Source organism: Mustelus asterias, chromosome 2 (genome assembly GCF_964213995.1).
Source record: "Mustelus asterias chromosome 2, sMusAst1.hap1.1, whole genome shotgun sequence".
Classification (NCBI taxonomy): domain Eukaryota; kingdom Metazoa; phylum Chordata; class Chondrichthyes; order Carcharhiniformes; family Triakidae; genus Mustelus; species Mustelus asterias.
Window position 1 is genome coordinate 138,991,652 of NC_135802.1, and position 17,321 is coordinate 139,008,972.

The 17,321-nt window shown below is 39.8% G+C and overlaps 1 protein-coding gene across 2 annotated transcripts in view; it reads left to right on the forward strand.

Moving 5' to 3' along the window:
- The first annotated feature begins 8,004 nt into the window (after nt 1–8,004).
- The window catches only part of anln (anillin, actin binding protein), an 84,462-nt gene continuing 75,145 nt past the window's right edge, over nt 8,005–17,321 (forward strand). The window contains exons 1-2 of one of the 2 annotated variants that reach the window (XM_078228949.1): nt 8,005–8,136; nt 15,099–15,246. In XM_078228949.1, the coding sequence (XP_078085075.1) occupies nt 8,119–8,136; nt 15,099–15,246 (166 nt within the window). In that variant the 5' untranslated portion in view covers nt 8,005–8,118. The remainder of the gene's footprint in view (nt 8,137–15,098; nt 15,247–17,321) is intronic. The other variant, XM_078228939.1, reaches the window with a different exon arrangement.

The following is a 17,321-nucleotide window of genomic DNA, read 5'->3' on the forward strand; positions in this document are numbered from 1 at the left end:
TGATAGGGCGGGGGAGTAGGCTTGGGTAAAATACTCTGTCAGAGACTTGGTGTAGATTTGATGGGCTGAATGGCCTCTTCTGAACTTCAGGGACTCTATGACTCCTGCTTGCTGTCTCCCTCCCTTTTTGAATAAAGGAGTTACATTACTTTCCAATCTAATGTAAACTTTCCTGAATCTAGGGAATTTTGGAATGCTTTTGGATACTCTTATAAACTCCCCACCCCACAACCTAAAGTTCATTAAGGCAGAGTATTTGTTGAACTGCCACTTTAAGAGGAAATGCATTGTATACATTTGCACACAGTACACTTGGCTCCGTACACCAGTGCACTTATTCCCTTAAATCAGCTGAGCCATCTGCAGATCTCCTCACTTTTGTGCAGTTTGACAGCAGTGTCATAACTTTGTTTTAAAACAACATCAATTAAAGAAATGTAGAAAATTGATGAAATTCATTAAATTAATGTCTTTGAAGTGCATTAAACAACAAACATAATATCTGTTGATAATCTGGCTTGTTTATTTCATGGATGATTTGATAAAAACTGGCATTCTGACTTTATATGACTTGAACTTTAGAACTTCAAGATCTGAATGTAAAGTCCAAATTTACCCTCAAACTAACCTCTCATACAAACTAACTATACCCACAGAATGTGTTCGATATGAATTGGGCAGCAGCTGAAAATTGATTAATTCTGAGTGCACCACCATGATTATATTGTTTTTAACATTGTTAAGAATAGCTATGAATTCCAAGCAAGTTTTCCAAGTTGTCCTGCTCAGACTAAAAACAATTCCAGTGAACCAAAAATCTCTGCAATATTATGTGATTTACCAGATATGTCCAGGAACTAGTAAAACTTTAGAACAGAATATTATCACTGCAAACAAGTCTGATTACTAATTTTGCAATGGAAGCTACAGAAATTGTTATTTATGCAAGACCCTAAGTCGGGTATAATACACTTCATTCATCAAACCTCGAATTCAAAGACCTGTTGAGATGTTAGAAAAAAATCTGAATAATAGGAAAGTTCTATAGATGCCAGTCAATTACCCTTCAGTACATCACTTGACTGACACTTAACATGTGAACCATGACAATTAAGATCATAAGGACATAATAAGAAACTGTAACTTGAGTTGACCATACAGACTCTTGAGTTTCCTCCGCTATTCAATATGATTATGTTTACTGCCTGCTCTCAATACCCCTTGATTCCCTGAGAGACCAAAGATCTGTCCGTCCACACCTTAAACATGCTAAATGATGGAGCATCCACAACAATCTCAGGGTAGAGAATTACAAAGATCTGCAACCATATGATTGAAGACATTTCTCCTTGTCTCTATCCTAACCATCCCTGATCCTGATACTGTGCCCCTTTGTTTTAGATTCCCCGACCAGAGGAAATAATCATGTCTGCCCTGTCCAGCCACTTCAGAATCTTATTTATTTCAATGAAATCACCTCATTCTTTTAAATTCCAGTGAGTATGGAGCCAATTTAAGCAACCTATCATCACAGGACAACCCTTTCATTCCTGGAACCAATATCATGAACTTAATATTAAGTAGCAACTTAAAAATGTAAGTACATCTTGGCGAGATGTAAATATGGAGACCAGAATGGCACACTGCGCTCCAGGTGTTGTCTCACCAAAGCACTGTACAACTGTAGCAAAATGTTCTTATCCTTGTACTCAAATCCCCTTTCAATTAAGGCCTGCATGCCGTTTGCTTTTCTAATTGCTTGCTGTAGCTGCATGCTAAGTTTCTGTGATCCTTGGAAGACTCTCTGGACATCACATATACTAGTTTCACATCTTTTAAAAAATACTCTGCTGTTCTGTTCTTCCTACGAAAGTGAATAACGTTAAGCTTTTCCAAATTATACTCCATCTGTCACCTCAATGCCTATTCATTTTACCTGCCTATATCACTTTTGCAACCTCTCTTGTGTTCTCTTTAAAGCTTGCTTTACATTCTAGGTTTGTATGGGCAACAAACCTAAATACATTACCCTTGGTCTAAGTTATTAATGTAGGTTATAAATAGCCGGTACCACAGCCCTGATCCTTGCTGCACTCATTAGTTACAGCTGGCCAACTTGAAAATGCCCTATCTATCCTCATTCTCTGCTTCCTGTATGTTAGCCAATCCTCCATCCATGCTAATATACTTCTCTCAACTCCATGAGCCCTCATCTAGCTTATTAACATTTTGCATGTCCCTTTCGTTGTTCACAACAAGCAAAATATAGACCATACCCAACCAGCCCATGCTTGCAAAACAGTGATGTGATTTCACGATTGGGCAACTTTTGCAAAATATTCCTCAGTGTTCTAAAAATTATGCTGCAAACCAATTTAAGAATGTCAGTTAGGCTCACTGTGTGGCACATTTGCATGTACTGGATGCTGCATATATTAATTCTCAGGACCCTGTTCTTTGTAGACAGAAATAACATGTACACACATTTAGCTGTTTCAGATAAACAAAATAAGTGATAACCATTTGCTGGTTCATCCCACAGGGCAATGTCTTGACCAGTCAAAATTAAGCTGCCAGGCTTAAATTTCAAACAATGCTTGGCAATTAACTGTCAGTCGCCATCAACAGGTGCATTCTTATTGAATGCCTTTTGGAAATCCAGGTACAAATGCAGTACCTTAAATCCAGAAGCCTTGGGAGAGAGGCTGTGCTGGATTTCGGAAATTGCTGGATTTTGGGTTGGGTGGTTTGGGCTGTTTGCAGTTCGACTCAAGCAAGGCTGGGTGAGGTTAATGATCATTTGAAGCATGGAATACAACAGCGTGTGAAGCAGCGAAGCTACACTATACTAATGCAATGGGCTGTTGAATTGTCCAAGTAAGTTTGTTTTATTGTAATCAATTAAAATTGGTGCATGGAATATTAAGGAAATATCTAGCTTTCAGACAACTCTGGTTTTTGGACAGCTGGATTTGACACCTAGTCATTCCCCTTTATCTACTCTACTTGTTACATCCTCAAAAAAATTTAATAAATTTGTCAAACGTAATCTCCCTTTTGTAAAACCATGGGTGGGATTCTCCCGAAAAAATTCTAAGGGCAGGCTTTTACGACCTTGTTGCACCCATTTTTGGGTGCGAAAATGTAAAATCGGATGGGAAGCGTCTAGAGGGATGGTGCCTGTTTTGGCGTCCTTTCCCACTTTACCACAGTAAGAAAATCAGCGCGATCAGGAGCCCGTCCAAACCGGGCGAGACGTCAATTTACATGCTTTTGCATTCATCATAATCTCATTAACAGACCTTCATGTCCAATCATCCCAGCTCACCTGCCTTTACCAACTCACTGTCTAAACTTCCTGAATCAACTCTCCTTCCTTTTATGTCGAGAGCTTTTCTTGCCTTTCAATATTCACATTGAGAATTTCAATACCTAACTGCAACCCATTCTTTTGCTTTGCATGCGATCTCTCATAATCGTAGAATTTATCCAATCTGTAACTCTGGCAATTACTTTCTTGATTTTGATCGGACGGTATACTCCCCTCAATCTTCTGTGACAGCTCCTTCATTTCATGCTTTACTGAGATAAGCTGCAACTCTTCGCAACTGCTCAATTCTAAGCTGTTCAATTGCTGTACATCACTGACCATCTGTTTCAGTGACGTACAGCATACAGTTAACACCTTTTCCTTTGTGTGTCCCTCTAATTTAGATTGTTCCTAGCTGTTGAATCTCAGTTTCCCCCTTATGTTATCAGCATGATGTTGATTGGTTTCAGAGCATTTTTCTTTCATTTTCTTTCAATTTTTCAGGAAGGATTTTCTGGTTTAGTCAAAGCATGGAGATATGGATGGCACGGTGGCACAGTGCTTAGCACTACTGCCTCACAGTGCCAGGGACCTGGGTTTGATTCTCGGCATGGGTCACTGTCTGTGTGGAGTTTGCACATTCTCCCTGTGTCTGCGTGGGTTTCCTCTGGGTGCCCCGGTTTCCTCCCACAATCCAAAGATGTGTGGGTTAGGTTGATTGGCCATGCTAAATTGCCACTTAGTGTCAGTGGCACTAGCAGGGTAAATACATGAGGCTCTGGGGATGGGGACTGGGAGGGATTGTGGTTCGTACCGACTTGAAGGGCCGAATGCCTCCTTCCGCATTGTAGGGTTTCTATGATCTTACTCTGCACTGCAGTATCAATCTTCAGCTTCACATTTGTGGATTATGGGCTCATTTTTCACCTTCTACCTGATCTGAATGGTTGCGTGAATGTCTTTTTTCCATGAACTATTGCATTCAGCCATTTTTTTCAGCTTTATGGTTCCTATGTCCACTCTGTTCTCAAACTCACATCATTTGCCAGGTTATGGATGTTTTTTTCCTTCTCATTTTCCCTGTTGCACTGTCTCTGATAACTTATTTTCCATTTTCTTTCCTTGTTCTGTACATTCTTTCCCAGTGATTGGACTTTCCACCTGCTTTACAGATTGATCCATATCATAGATAGAATAGAATCATACAGTGCAGAAGGAGGCCATTCAGCTGATCGAGTCTACACCGACCACAATCCCATATAGGCTATATCCCCATAACACCATGCATTTACCCTAGCTAGTACCCCTGACACTAAGGGACAGTTTTAGCAAGGCCAATCCACCTAACCCACACATCTTTGGACTGTGGGAGTAAACCTGGCGGAAACCCACGCAGACACGGGGAAAATGTGCAAACTCCACACAGTGACCCAAGCCGGGAATTGAACCTGGGTCCCTGGCAGCAGTGCCAATCACTGTGCCACTGTGCAGCCCTTATGTGGGACATTTCTTTCTGCCTGTGAACTCGTGTGGTAATCCACAGATCCTGCGCATCTTTCCCTCTGTCTAATGTACATTATTTTGTTGCTGGTTCACTGCATCAACCCTGCTGCCTTTCTCTTGACTTAACCAAAGGCTAGCCATTTGGAGAATCAGCATCTTCATCTGTCTGCTAGTAGTTTCATTTCTCTCGCAGTGTCTACAGCTGCTATATTATGTGCTTGTCCTTTCCAATCAGTTCTTTTTGTACTGATCTATCAGCCCTTTCATCCGTTTCCTTGAACTTGCATTTACTGGCTGCATTTTTCAAACTTCTTAAGAAATTGTAAACAAGTCCACATGCTTCCTGTCTCAAGTTTTGAAATCCATATCAGTATGATCCAATGATTTGACAACTGTTGGAGATCGGCACTGAACTTTTCAAAAGTTTTGTCTGGGTTTTTACGGTCATCCTCACTCATCTCCCAACTATTTAACAAACTTATTCCTTTCCCGCCTGTCCACAACAGGCTGACCCTGAAGTGTTTTGTTTAAAAAAATGCTTTGAATGTCAGTCTGCACTTTTAAGCAGAGGGACTATGTGCATAAATCACTGAAGGTTGCAGGTCAGTTGGAGAGAGCAGTTAATAAAGCAAACAGTATCTTGGGTTTTAATAATAGGACATCGAGTATAGGAGCAAGAAAGTTATGCCAAACATATATAAGACACTCGTTAGACTTCAGCTGGAGTATTGTGTACAGTTCTGGCACCACACTCATTGGAGTGCAAAACAGGTTTACAGAAATGGTTCCAGAGATGAGAAACTTCAATTATGAAGACAGATAGGGAAGTTGGGACTGTTCTGCTTGGAGAGAAGGTCAAGAGGAGATTTGACAGTGGTGTTCAAAGTCATGAGGCCTGGGTAGAATAGGTAGGGAGAAACTGTTCTTCTTGTAGAAGGATCCAGAACGCGAGGGCTCAGATTTAAAGTGATTTGCTTATTTTGCAAATGTGATATGAGAAAGAACTTTTTCACAGTGAGTGATATGAGTCTGGGAGAGTAAGAGGCGACTTGATTGAAACCTTTAAGATCCTGAGGGATATTGACAGGGTAGATGTGGAACGGATGTTTCCTCTTGTCGGGGAATCTAGAGCTATGGTTAATGTTTAAAAATAAGAGGTTGCTCATTTAAGACAGAAATGAGGATTTTTTTTCTTCCAAAGTGTCATGAGTCCTGGAACACTCTTCCTCAAAAGACAGTGGAAGCAGAGTCTTTGAATATTTTTAAGACAAAGCTAGATTCATGATTAACAAGGGAGTGAAGATTATCGGTGGGCAGAAATGTGGGATTGAAGTTACAAGCAGATCAGCCATGATCTTAATTGAATGACAGAGCAGGTTCAAGTGGCCTCCTCCTGCTCCTAATCTGTATGGAATGCAGTGTAGTGGAGGCAGCTTCAATTGAGGAATTCAAGATGGCATTGGATGATTAACTGAATAGAAAAAATGTACAGGCTTATGGTGAAAAGGCGGCAGAATGGCACTGAGTCATAATGGTCATAATGGTTTGCGTGATGGACTCGGCTTCATTCACAACCCTTTGTAGTTTTTTGCGGTCTTGGACAGAGCAGGAGCCATACCAAGCTGTGATACAACCAGAAAGAATGCGTTCTATGGTGCATCTGTAAAAGTTGGTGAGAATCGCAGCAGACGTGCCAAATTTCCTTAGTCTCCTGAAAGTAGAGGTGGAAATGTGATGGAGTGTTTTGGCACTTCCAGGATGGTCCTACCAGGATCCAACAGATTTGTAAAGTAACAGCCCCATCTCTATCTAAACTAATTTCTCCATTTCCAGTGATAGACTGACCACTAATATTCATTACAAGCCCACCAACTCCCACAGCTACCTTGATTACAGCTTCTCACAACCTGTTTCCTGTAAAGACTCCATTACATTCTCCCACCTCTGTTCTGCTCATGCCACCTTTGAAAATGGCACTTTAGACATGTCTGCCTTTTTCCACCACCTCCTCCAACCCCTATCCTCCCATGGTTGACAGGGCACTCAACTGAATTCAACCCGTTTCCCAAACCTCTTCTCCTACCAGCGATTCCAGCATCTACAGTTTTTGCCTTTTACACTATTTCCCTCTTTAATTCTGAAGAACAATCATGCGAGCTGGAAACATTAACTCTGTTTTCTCTCTGTACAGATGCTGCCAGACTTGCTGACCTTTTCCAGCACTTCCCTGTCTTCTGTTCCCTATTCCAGCAGCCCCAGCACTTCATCTTCTGGCTAGACACTTTACAGCCTTCCGCTCTCAACATCGAATTCAACAACTTCAGATGATTTGCTCTACTCCACCTCAACCCCTTTGTTTTCATTCTATTTTATTTTATTTTTTACTGTTCTCCATCTTTTATTTCTTTATCTTTCTTCTTCCCCACCCCACTCTTTCCCCTACTTCATCCCCTTGCCTTACCTTTTCTCCCCCTTTTCTAAATTTTACCTCTGTCCCATCCATTCCCCCCCTCCCCCTCCCCCAACATCTTCATCCGTCACAGTTTACCCTCTCATTTTAGCTTCTCTGCCGTTTGGCCATTCACACCCTTTATTCTCTCTGTGGACTGCCATTAGCAGTCTTGTCCCCTGGTTTCTGTGGCTATGACTCATCTTTAATTCCCTCACCCTACAGTATAAATATCTTCCATTTTCTATGCCTTTTAGCTTTGACAAAGAGTAATCTGGACTCGAAATGTCAGCTCTTTTCTCTCCTTACAGATGCTGCCAGACCTGCTGAGATTTTCCAGCACTTTCTGTTTTTGTTTCAGATTCCAGCACTTGCAGTATTTTGCCTTTTACATTATTTCCCTCTTTAGTTCTGAAGAACAATCGGGTTGGAAACATGAACTCTGTTTTCTCCCTATACAGATGCTGCCAGACTTGCTGAGCTTTTCCAGCACTCCCGTCTTTTACTCCCTATTCCAGCCGCCCCCGGCACTTTGCCCTGTGAACTGTTTGAATCCAGTTGAGGGACAACGTCCGGCTCTTGCTTTCTGATTGGTTGCTGGGGCTGTCAATCGGAAAGGCGGTGACGTGGCGCCTGCGGCTTTGCATTGTTGTCCATCAGGTGACGTCAATATCGACCGTTGCCTGCCGCCCACGTCCCGCCCCATCGCAGTCTCGCGAGACCAGCTTGCACCGTTGGTGGCGCCGGATTTGAAATTTTGAACGGTCTTGGTGCAGCTCGCGGAACTGTGGAGGCGGCAGCAGCGGCACGAAGAATACCGACTGCACAACGGGCTGACGGCGACACTCGGGATAACATGGATCCCTTCACTGAGGTAGGGTGGCGGCGGCTGCTGACTCTGGGCTAACCTCTGTGAGCTGCCTTTAACTGTGACTCCCCGGCAGCAATCCCAATAACACCGGTTTGACACTCGCAGCTTCATGTCAGAAACTTCTGCACCCTCACCCCCTCGATCAAAGAGCGGCTTCCCTTCCCAAAACTCTTTGTTCATAACGCGGGACAAGCTTGTAGGAGACGTGGACGGAATTTAATGCCCCGAAATCATGTAGGATAGGATCCTCCCTCCCCCAAAAAAGTATTTAGTACTCTTTTTAATCGAACGATTTTCCCCTAATTCTCACTAAACTAGTCGCTTTGGTTAGTGAGGTGTTGTGTTAAATGCAGAATATTTTGAGTGGATTTTGCTTCAACTTCCCCAACCCACTCCCTTGTTTTGGAAGGCGTCCAGAATGATGGGCCATGCAGTTTGTCTCCGCCACAATTTCAGTATTTGGTGTACAGGACAGGAGGTTAGGAGGTTGTGATGATTGCTTGGTACTGCTTCAGCACCACCTCAAGCTGTAGAGGAGCAGAGAGTTTTCCAATGCATCATTACCCCAGTAATGCCCCTTCATCAGGTGAGCAGTGCTCTGAAAGCTAGTGCTACCAAATAAATCTGTTGGACTTTAACCTGGTGTTGTAAGACTTCTTACTGTGCCCACCCCAGTCCAACGCTGGCGTCTCCACATCATCCCGAAATGTCGGGGAGCAGAGTTTTCCAATGTATCAACATAACTCCAAGATGTAGGGGAGCAGAGAGTTTTCCAAACTTTGTAAACTGAAATCACTGGGTTTTATTTTGTTTCGGATGTACCTGTCATCAGAACTGAGCACCCGAATGTATCCTGTTTTTTTAAATTGCAGATGCTGATTAACCTACCAGATGCTAGCGTTTTCTGTATTCGTTCAGATTTTTAGCATGTTTGTTCATTATCTGAAATGCTCTTTGAGTTCATATGTTGATGTATTTAAAATTTATTTGATTAGTGTCACAAGTAGGCTTATATTAACACTGCAATGAAGTTACTGTGAAAATCTCCTAGTCACCACACTCTGGCGCCTGTTCGGGTACACTGAGGGAGAATTTAGCACGGACAATGCACCTAACCAGCATGTCTTTCGGACTGTTGGAGGAAACCAGAGCACCTGGAGGAAACCTATACAGACACAGGGAGAACATGCAAACTCCACACAGACAGTGACCCAAGCTGGGAACCCAGGTCCCTGGCACTGAGAGACAGCAATGCTTTTCACTAAGTTCCATCACTAAATCTGTGCCTGTCATTTCATAGGGAATGGGGATCATGGGCAGTTGAGATAAGATCATTAAGAATGGATTACCTCCTGGAATATGCTATGTTTTGTAACTAGGATGCAAAAACAATATTAGATTTTATAATAGAAAAATATTAATTTGTTTCAGACTTCATAGAGCATGTAGCATCTGATCTGGGGAGAGAATAGACTAAATTCTGGCTTGGCAAATGACTGGCTGATATGCTGTACAGTCAACAGCAACATGAGATTTTCATAATTTCCTTACATGGACACAGCATGTTAGTTGGATCACAATTTATTTCACACTTGGGCTCAAACTGAAATTTCAGTTATGTCTTGAGTCTCCCATAAAACTGGGATCTTGTCCAAAGATGTAATTCTGAAAAACGTTGGTGGGGCCTTTTGTATTACCATATTTGACTGACTCACTGACATACTCTTACTGTAGGAATGCAGAACCAGTTTGACTGTCATTCTAATAGCTTACAGCTAGGTGTGTCGCCTGGACCAGAATAACTACAAATAAAATAGAGTTTCTAAAAGAGTACACAAGCTCATCATGGATTTGGAAAATAAACTGTACTCCGTGTTGGTACTATTCTGGCTGTATTGTTCCAGATTATTGACCAAACAATTGGCTGCATGGTGGCACAGTGGTTAGCACTGCTGCCTCACAGCGCCGGGGATCCGGGTTTGATTCCCAGCTTGGGTCATTGTCTGTGCGGAGTCTGCACGTTCTTCCAGCGTCTGCATGGGTTTCCTCCAGGTGCTCCGGTTTCTTCCCACTGGTTAGGTGCATTGGCCATACTAAATTCTCCCTCCCGAACAGGCGCCAGACTGTGCGACTAGGGGATTTTCACAGTAACTTCATTGTGGTGTTAATGTAAGCCTACTTGTGACTAATAAATGAACGTAAAAAAAAAGAAAATTACGTCAACCATTTTGCTGCTTGTATTTATGTAATTGTATTTTCCGTTCGTGTTGTTTCTTTTATTTACTCTTCTATGATTGCTGTTAGTACAATGATTGGCAATTCTTAAATGCTATTCCTCCTTCAACTCTTTCAACTTTGGTCTGCTGTATATTCCAGTAAAATCTAAAGTAAAGTCAAATATCAAAAGCTTGATGGCTATGGGTCAAGATGTACTGAAGAATGCACACATCACGTTATAATTAGGGTTTGTAAAAAGGTTCAAAATTCGAGATTAAGTGTATCACAGCTGGGTTGAGTCTGTAATGTTAGCCCATTTAAACGATTACTTCTATATTGCTTTCCATAAATACCTAGAAATATGCTAAGGAGCAATTTTTACAATAAAAGTAAGCTTTTAAGAATAGCCATAAAGTGTGTTTATTATTGTGAGATATTGCATTAGGACATCTGTTGATTTGTTTATGCTTTGAGTATGCAACTGCTGCTATATTTTTACTGTTGGATGTAGAGTATCCTGTAAAAGATTAAATGTTCTGTTTCAACATAATTATCAAACCATATGTGGTATAAAGGAAAACAAAACAAACAATTTATCATATTAGGGTGAGGGCTGATCAAGACAACTCTCAACTTTAAGCTAATAACACTTTTCTCATTAGTTTTGTTTGTTTATTGGCACCAATGGTTAATAAAGAAAAATCACCCTTGTGTTAATTATTTTTACTCCAAAGTGTTCCCACCACATATGCCTCTGTTAAATAGCTCAAAATACTGTCCACAGATGTAACCCAATTTAGGAGAGATAAAAGTCTAATTGCTATACTCCTTTGAGCAAATATAATATGAGCATTTTAAACACTTGCTTTTACATTACTGAATTCCTAATCATAAACATTAGAATTAAGTAATGTATGCTCCTGTGTATAAACAATACATAAAAGTGAATAATTTAGTCTGTACTGTGGGCAAAAAATATATTGTAATACTTGTCTTGAAATTTTATGTATCTTCAACTCCTATAGATAGACCATTATTACTTTATCACCTTCCTGCCTCTGTTCCATATTTTTATCCAACATTGATTCTAACGACCAAGAAAACTCTGGCCCTAGGTCTTATCTGAACTGAAACAAAGAACTAACTGAATGTTATGCCTTCTAAAACATGCCTGTGTTTCCTTTCATTTCCACCCTTTGCTGTTTCCTCTGACCCAGCATTTGGCCAACACTGCAAATTTGCTATTTCCTGATAGTTTCACTGTCCAGATGCAGCGAGCAGATATACTTTCTGATAAGTAGATAACTTTTGAGAAACACTTGTGATCGGGACTTTTGTGAATACAATACTGTGTCTCAGACCAGATGATTGCTAGTATTTTTACATGGGAAACACATACTGTGCTTTTATAAGCTTTATGGAAAACCATTGAACAGGTTTAATTTTATTTTCACTGCACAAATCTAGTAATGATTTGACTGCTGCTGTTGTTAAAATTCTCCATTCCCTCTTCTCCGATCTGAAGGTACATGTGATTCAATGGGTGCTCATTGCATTCTATTGCTTGAGCAAAATTTCCTCTGTAGGCTTATATGGGCTATTTATTTGAATGGATACTAACTGAAGCTGATCTGTCTTCACCTAACATTCATGTAATTTCTAGTCTCAGCAGATGGAGGGACATTTGCTAGGTTTAGTATTTCTCATTAGCTGAATGGTATTGATTGAGACAAGTTATAGCTATTGTACTGTCACACCAACTGAGACGACAGCACTGTCAGGACTTGAGCTTGCAGTGAATATGGTTTAGTTGTGTATTGGCTGTAATGTTAATGACGTATTTATTCTTGTATTTTAATATTCTCACTTTCCTAGTTCTGCTTTAACTTTTTGATAAACTAATAGTAACTTTGCTTCTAGACATTTTCTGTTTCCAATAAGTGTTTTTAATGAAATATATAATTGTGAATTGCATCTAAAGACCAACATACATTTCAGATTGTTAAGGGATTGAAAATCACTGCAGCAAATGGAACATTTCAATCTTGTATATCACCTCGCCCAGTTTAATTTGTGGTACAGTATGTCAGTTAATCCAATAGGATTTGAATTTTGAGTCACATGCCAAACTTACATTCTTGCTGAATGAGATCCAGCTGTTTCAACAGAAATATTTTGTGAAGTGCTGGCTGAAAGATCTGGTATGTGTTTAAAGAAATACACATTCTGTAAATGCAGCCGATTGTTCGCTTCCCTCCTGAATCATTGAAAAGTGGTGTGTGCCAAATTGTACAGTTGGAAAGTTTCAAATATCAGCTTGGACTTCACAGAAATGCTTAGTGTAGCTACCTGTATGTACTGCCCAACTTGGATATTTGTAAGAGTTGCTGCCCTACATTTAAAACATAAATCTGATGCAATTTAGTGAAGATGGAAGATAAAGCAATACACCTTAAATGTGATTCACTTCTAGGTTAAAACTTAAACCAATTTTCAACTAACATAACTCTAAATTAAGCTTCAGATTAAATTAAAGTTGGGTACCAGGTTTTCTATCCTTACCACGATGATAATCAAGGATCTCTGGGAGTACTGATGGTGAGGAAAACAAATGGGAAGGAATGCATAATGGCGAGGGGTCTTTTGAACTCTAACCGTCCTCTGGGTGAAAATGTTTTTCCTCACATCACTTCTACTCTTCATTAGTGTGTTTCTGTGCCAGTGTTCAATAAAAGCCTCCACTGATTCTCCCTCCTCGTGTGCTGCCAGACCTGCTGAGTTAACTCAGCATTTCTGTTTTTATTTCTGCTGTCCTTATAATTGCTAAGATGCTTAGCAATTAACACTGGTGCTAAGAGAGCCTTAAAGCTGATTCTCCATATTGTAGAATTGAAATATAAAGAAAAAGATTAGGAGTCAGCTTCAGTTTTGAAAGGAGATATGTGAGGCAGAACATTTAGAGTTGTAAGATAATTTAGAACACTATTTCAAGTTAAACCACTGCTTTGGGACTTGAAGACTATATGTACAGACTTGGTGAAAGACAATTTCAGGACTCAAGCCAGAGGCATATTTCGCTGTTACCTGGAATAATGATCTGGATAGGATACTGAAACATAAGCTCAAATTTATTTGGGATTTAGTTGCGTGCTGGAATGGAGTCCATGGCCAGAGAAGGCTGGCCTGAAAATACTTTTTCAGGAAAAAATATTTGAGTTATCGTAGCTTGGCATCCTGAGAATTTTGTGAACAATGGTGACTGGTGTGGTTATGATCAGAATTAGCATGATTCTCATACATTTCTTTGTACCAAATCACCAGCCTTCATGAATGACACATTGAGCCTTCTGCCAGCTCTTTCCAGTTATTAGAAAAAATGTTGTTAGAGGGTATAACATATGGTCTATAAATGCAATCTTGCTTTTCTATTCCCCATTCATGGCCACTGTTACAACTGTCACTCCCTGGTTGTGATAACATAAGAGCACAAGAAATAGAAGCTGGAGTGAGTCAGTCAGGGCTTCAAGCCTGCTCCATCATTCAGTAAAAACTTGGGTGATCTTGTGCTTCAAGTCCACTTTTCTGTCCTATCTCTATTATTACTTTTTTATTGAAAAATTTCTATCTCGAGTACGCTCATTGAGCATCAACAGCTCTTTGGATGGAGAATACCAGAGGATGCTAAAATACTGTCTTTATTTATTCGCTGGAATTCTACTGCCCTGCCTGCCACGGAATCGAAACGGATGAGGGGCGGACAGTGGAAATGTCCATTGACCTCGGGCGGGATTTTCTGGTCTCAGTTTGAGTAAAATCCCTCCCACTGTGTCATTTGCACTTTTGTGCTGTTTGTATTGGAATTACATCCCATTTAACTACTTGCTGCCATGATTTGTGAAATGCAAATTGTAAGGGATTCCTTGCTGATTATTTTTCAGCATTTTTGAATCTGATGCCAGAATTCTTCTCATTTCATTGTTGGAGATTGTGCTCTAAATGCTCTGACAGGATTTTAAAGTTCTATAATAAAACCTCTTGTGATAAAGCAGGGTATTGTAGAAAAATAACTGCATTTGTTAAGCATTGTTTTTATGGAAATAAACAAATGATGGATAGATCAGGCAGGAGTTGAATGTACTGAATGATACCTTTCATTAGAGCATATATGTACCCAGTGATGCCACTTAGTCTTTTGAATGTTTTGGTGCCAGTCTGCTACAAGACAGACAGACATTGAAGCCAATGCAATTTAATATTTCAGAAGCAAAATACTGTGACTGTTGAAAGTCTGAAATAAAAACAGGCAATGATGAAAATATTCAATGTCAGGCATCGTATGTGGAGAGAGAAACAGTTACTTCTTGAAAACATTTCATGTCAGATTTTGCACCTATTTACACTGCATGTAAAATCAACACAACAGTGAAATTTGTCATTTTTTAAATGTTCTAATTCTAATTAAGCTGAAAGGAGTTATGTAGTCTGACTCCTCATACCATAGGTAATTTTATACTTTAATTCATGATGAGCCTGATGATCTTTTTTCAAACCAAATATCTGTGCTTCAGCCTAGTACATCTTGGCTTTAGCAATCAAATAGTTTTTTTGTCCTCCACTTGTCTTTCCTCAAATAAAAGCTTATTGTTTTAATTGAATGATGTGATGCAATTTGCTTAGTGTTTGCATTATGTAATCCGTCATTTTTATACAAGGCTGTGGACAATACACTGAATTGTTACCTATTCTAGAAACTACTTGAACGTACTCGGGCTCGGCGTGAGAATCTACAGAAGAAGATGGCTGAGAGGCCCACAGCAGCTGCTCGACAAATTGCAAAAAGATCGAGGGAACCTTTGACTGAGGCTAGCAACCAACCATTAGAAGTTACTGAGGAAGGTAAGTGATTTCTTACTGTGTGCTTGACTCTGGGCAAAGATGTCCTGTAGTCCACAAGTAAATGGCAATGGTAATTTTTCAATGATGAAGAAGTAGTATTATTATTTGATTTATTATTGTCACATGTATAGGGATATAGTGAAAAGTATTGTTTCTTGTGCTCTATACAGACAAAACATACCGCTCATAGAGGACATGGGGAGAAGGGAAGGAAAGAGTGCAGAATATAGTGTTACAGTCATAGCTAGGGTGTAGAGAAAGATCAGCTTAATATATGGTAGATCCATTCAAAAGTCTGATGGCAGCAGGGAAAATGCTGTTCTTGATGTGCTACATGTCCCATGTATGGGGCATCTGTGTACTCTTTGCTAGCCATATATCTAGAACTTTAAACATGAAATTTAAAGATGCTCTCTACAATAATATATACACACCATTGGCTAAAATTCTGAAAAATGGCTTGATTTAAGGAATTTATCTTGAGATATTGGTAATCACCACCTAATATTTCCGAATGACTCAGAAAATATAGAGAATGGTGCAAGTAGTACAGAGACCATAATTTCCCAGTTGTACTGAATGTGAAGAATGGTGAACACAGCATTAAAGTTCAACATGAAGTAGAGTTCAGACTTGGTAATAGAGCAGGGTATAGAGTTATAAAAGGCATAGTTTGACCAATAAAAACTTGTACTCAAGTTTTTGTTATTATGCTGTTCATGGTTTAATGGATCAGGCCATTCCTCTACATCAACATTGCGAATTTTTGTTGGCTAAGAAAGGCTTCTCAAACCACATTCATTTTCTCTGATGCACAAACGGAAGTAGCCACTTTTTAAAAAAAAAACTTTTACATGTCAAATCCATTGTAAATTTTTGATATGTACACCAAGGAAACTTGTAAATGATTGTGTAGTTTTTAAGCATTTTCATTGATGTTGAATCAGGTGACTGCTCTAAAGACGCTTATTTTTATGATAAACTTCCTGATTAAATTTGTTGTACCACTCTTAAATATATCATGGTGGAATACTTTGAATGGTAAAGCAGAGCAGCAATGATTACATTCTATTAAGGTGCCCAATTGCGGTGGTTAAGGGGAAAAAATTGCATTTGTGGTTTATATAAATTATTTTTTGGGAAAACATGAAATATAACCTAATCAATCAGTACACTTAGACCACAATTTCCCAGTTGCACCCAAAGTGAAACACTATCCACTTGATAGGGGGAGACTATTTAACAATGCTCCACAGGAAATAAGTGGGACACCTTAAAGTATAACATTGAGCATGCAGCATAAATATGTGCCTAAAAGCAGCAAGGCAAGATTAAGGGATGATTTTAAGTGAACTAATAAGCAAATCAAAAGTGGTTTGGTGAGAAAACAACCACTATAGACCTTACAAGGAAAAAATGAGTGGTGTTCTCAGATGTATGTAAAAATATGCCCGAGGGTCATTGAGGACCGTAATCATTGAGGAAACAGGTCGAAACTGTGAAAAGTGTACACAACCTTGATACATGGTGTAGGATGATGAACATTCACAAAGGGAGATATAAGCAACATACTGTCCCAAAATGATGTTGATATAAATAAGAAGGAAGTCTGAGACAGGTTAAAAGAGCTAAAACATGCCTAAACCCTTAAGGATAGATGGTATTTACCCCAGATTGCTGAACGAGACTGAGGAATGGTCATTGACCCATTTTCAATGACCTCCTCAATGTGGTACCTATATGAAAAGGATGATAAATCAACCAAAGACATGTTAGTTATACTCCAATTTCACCTTTATGAATCATAAACTTAAAATTATCAACACATGACTAACTTGATTGATAGTAGTCAAAATGAGTTCAGAAGAGAGTGATCCTGCCTGACCGAGCTTCATGATGACTTTGAGGAAGTGACATTCTTGTGACCTGGGGAAACCTCAATAGCATGTTGTACTTGGACGTCAAAGTTCTACATGGAAGGCCAATGCTGTGGGTAGTTAGGATAAACTATGCATGTGATTAGGAAATCATTGACAAGTAAAAATCAATTTGCTATTGGAGTTGTTGGGGGAGAA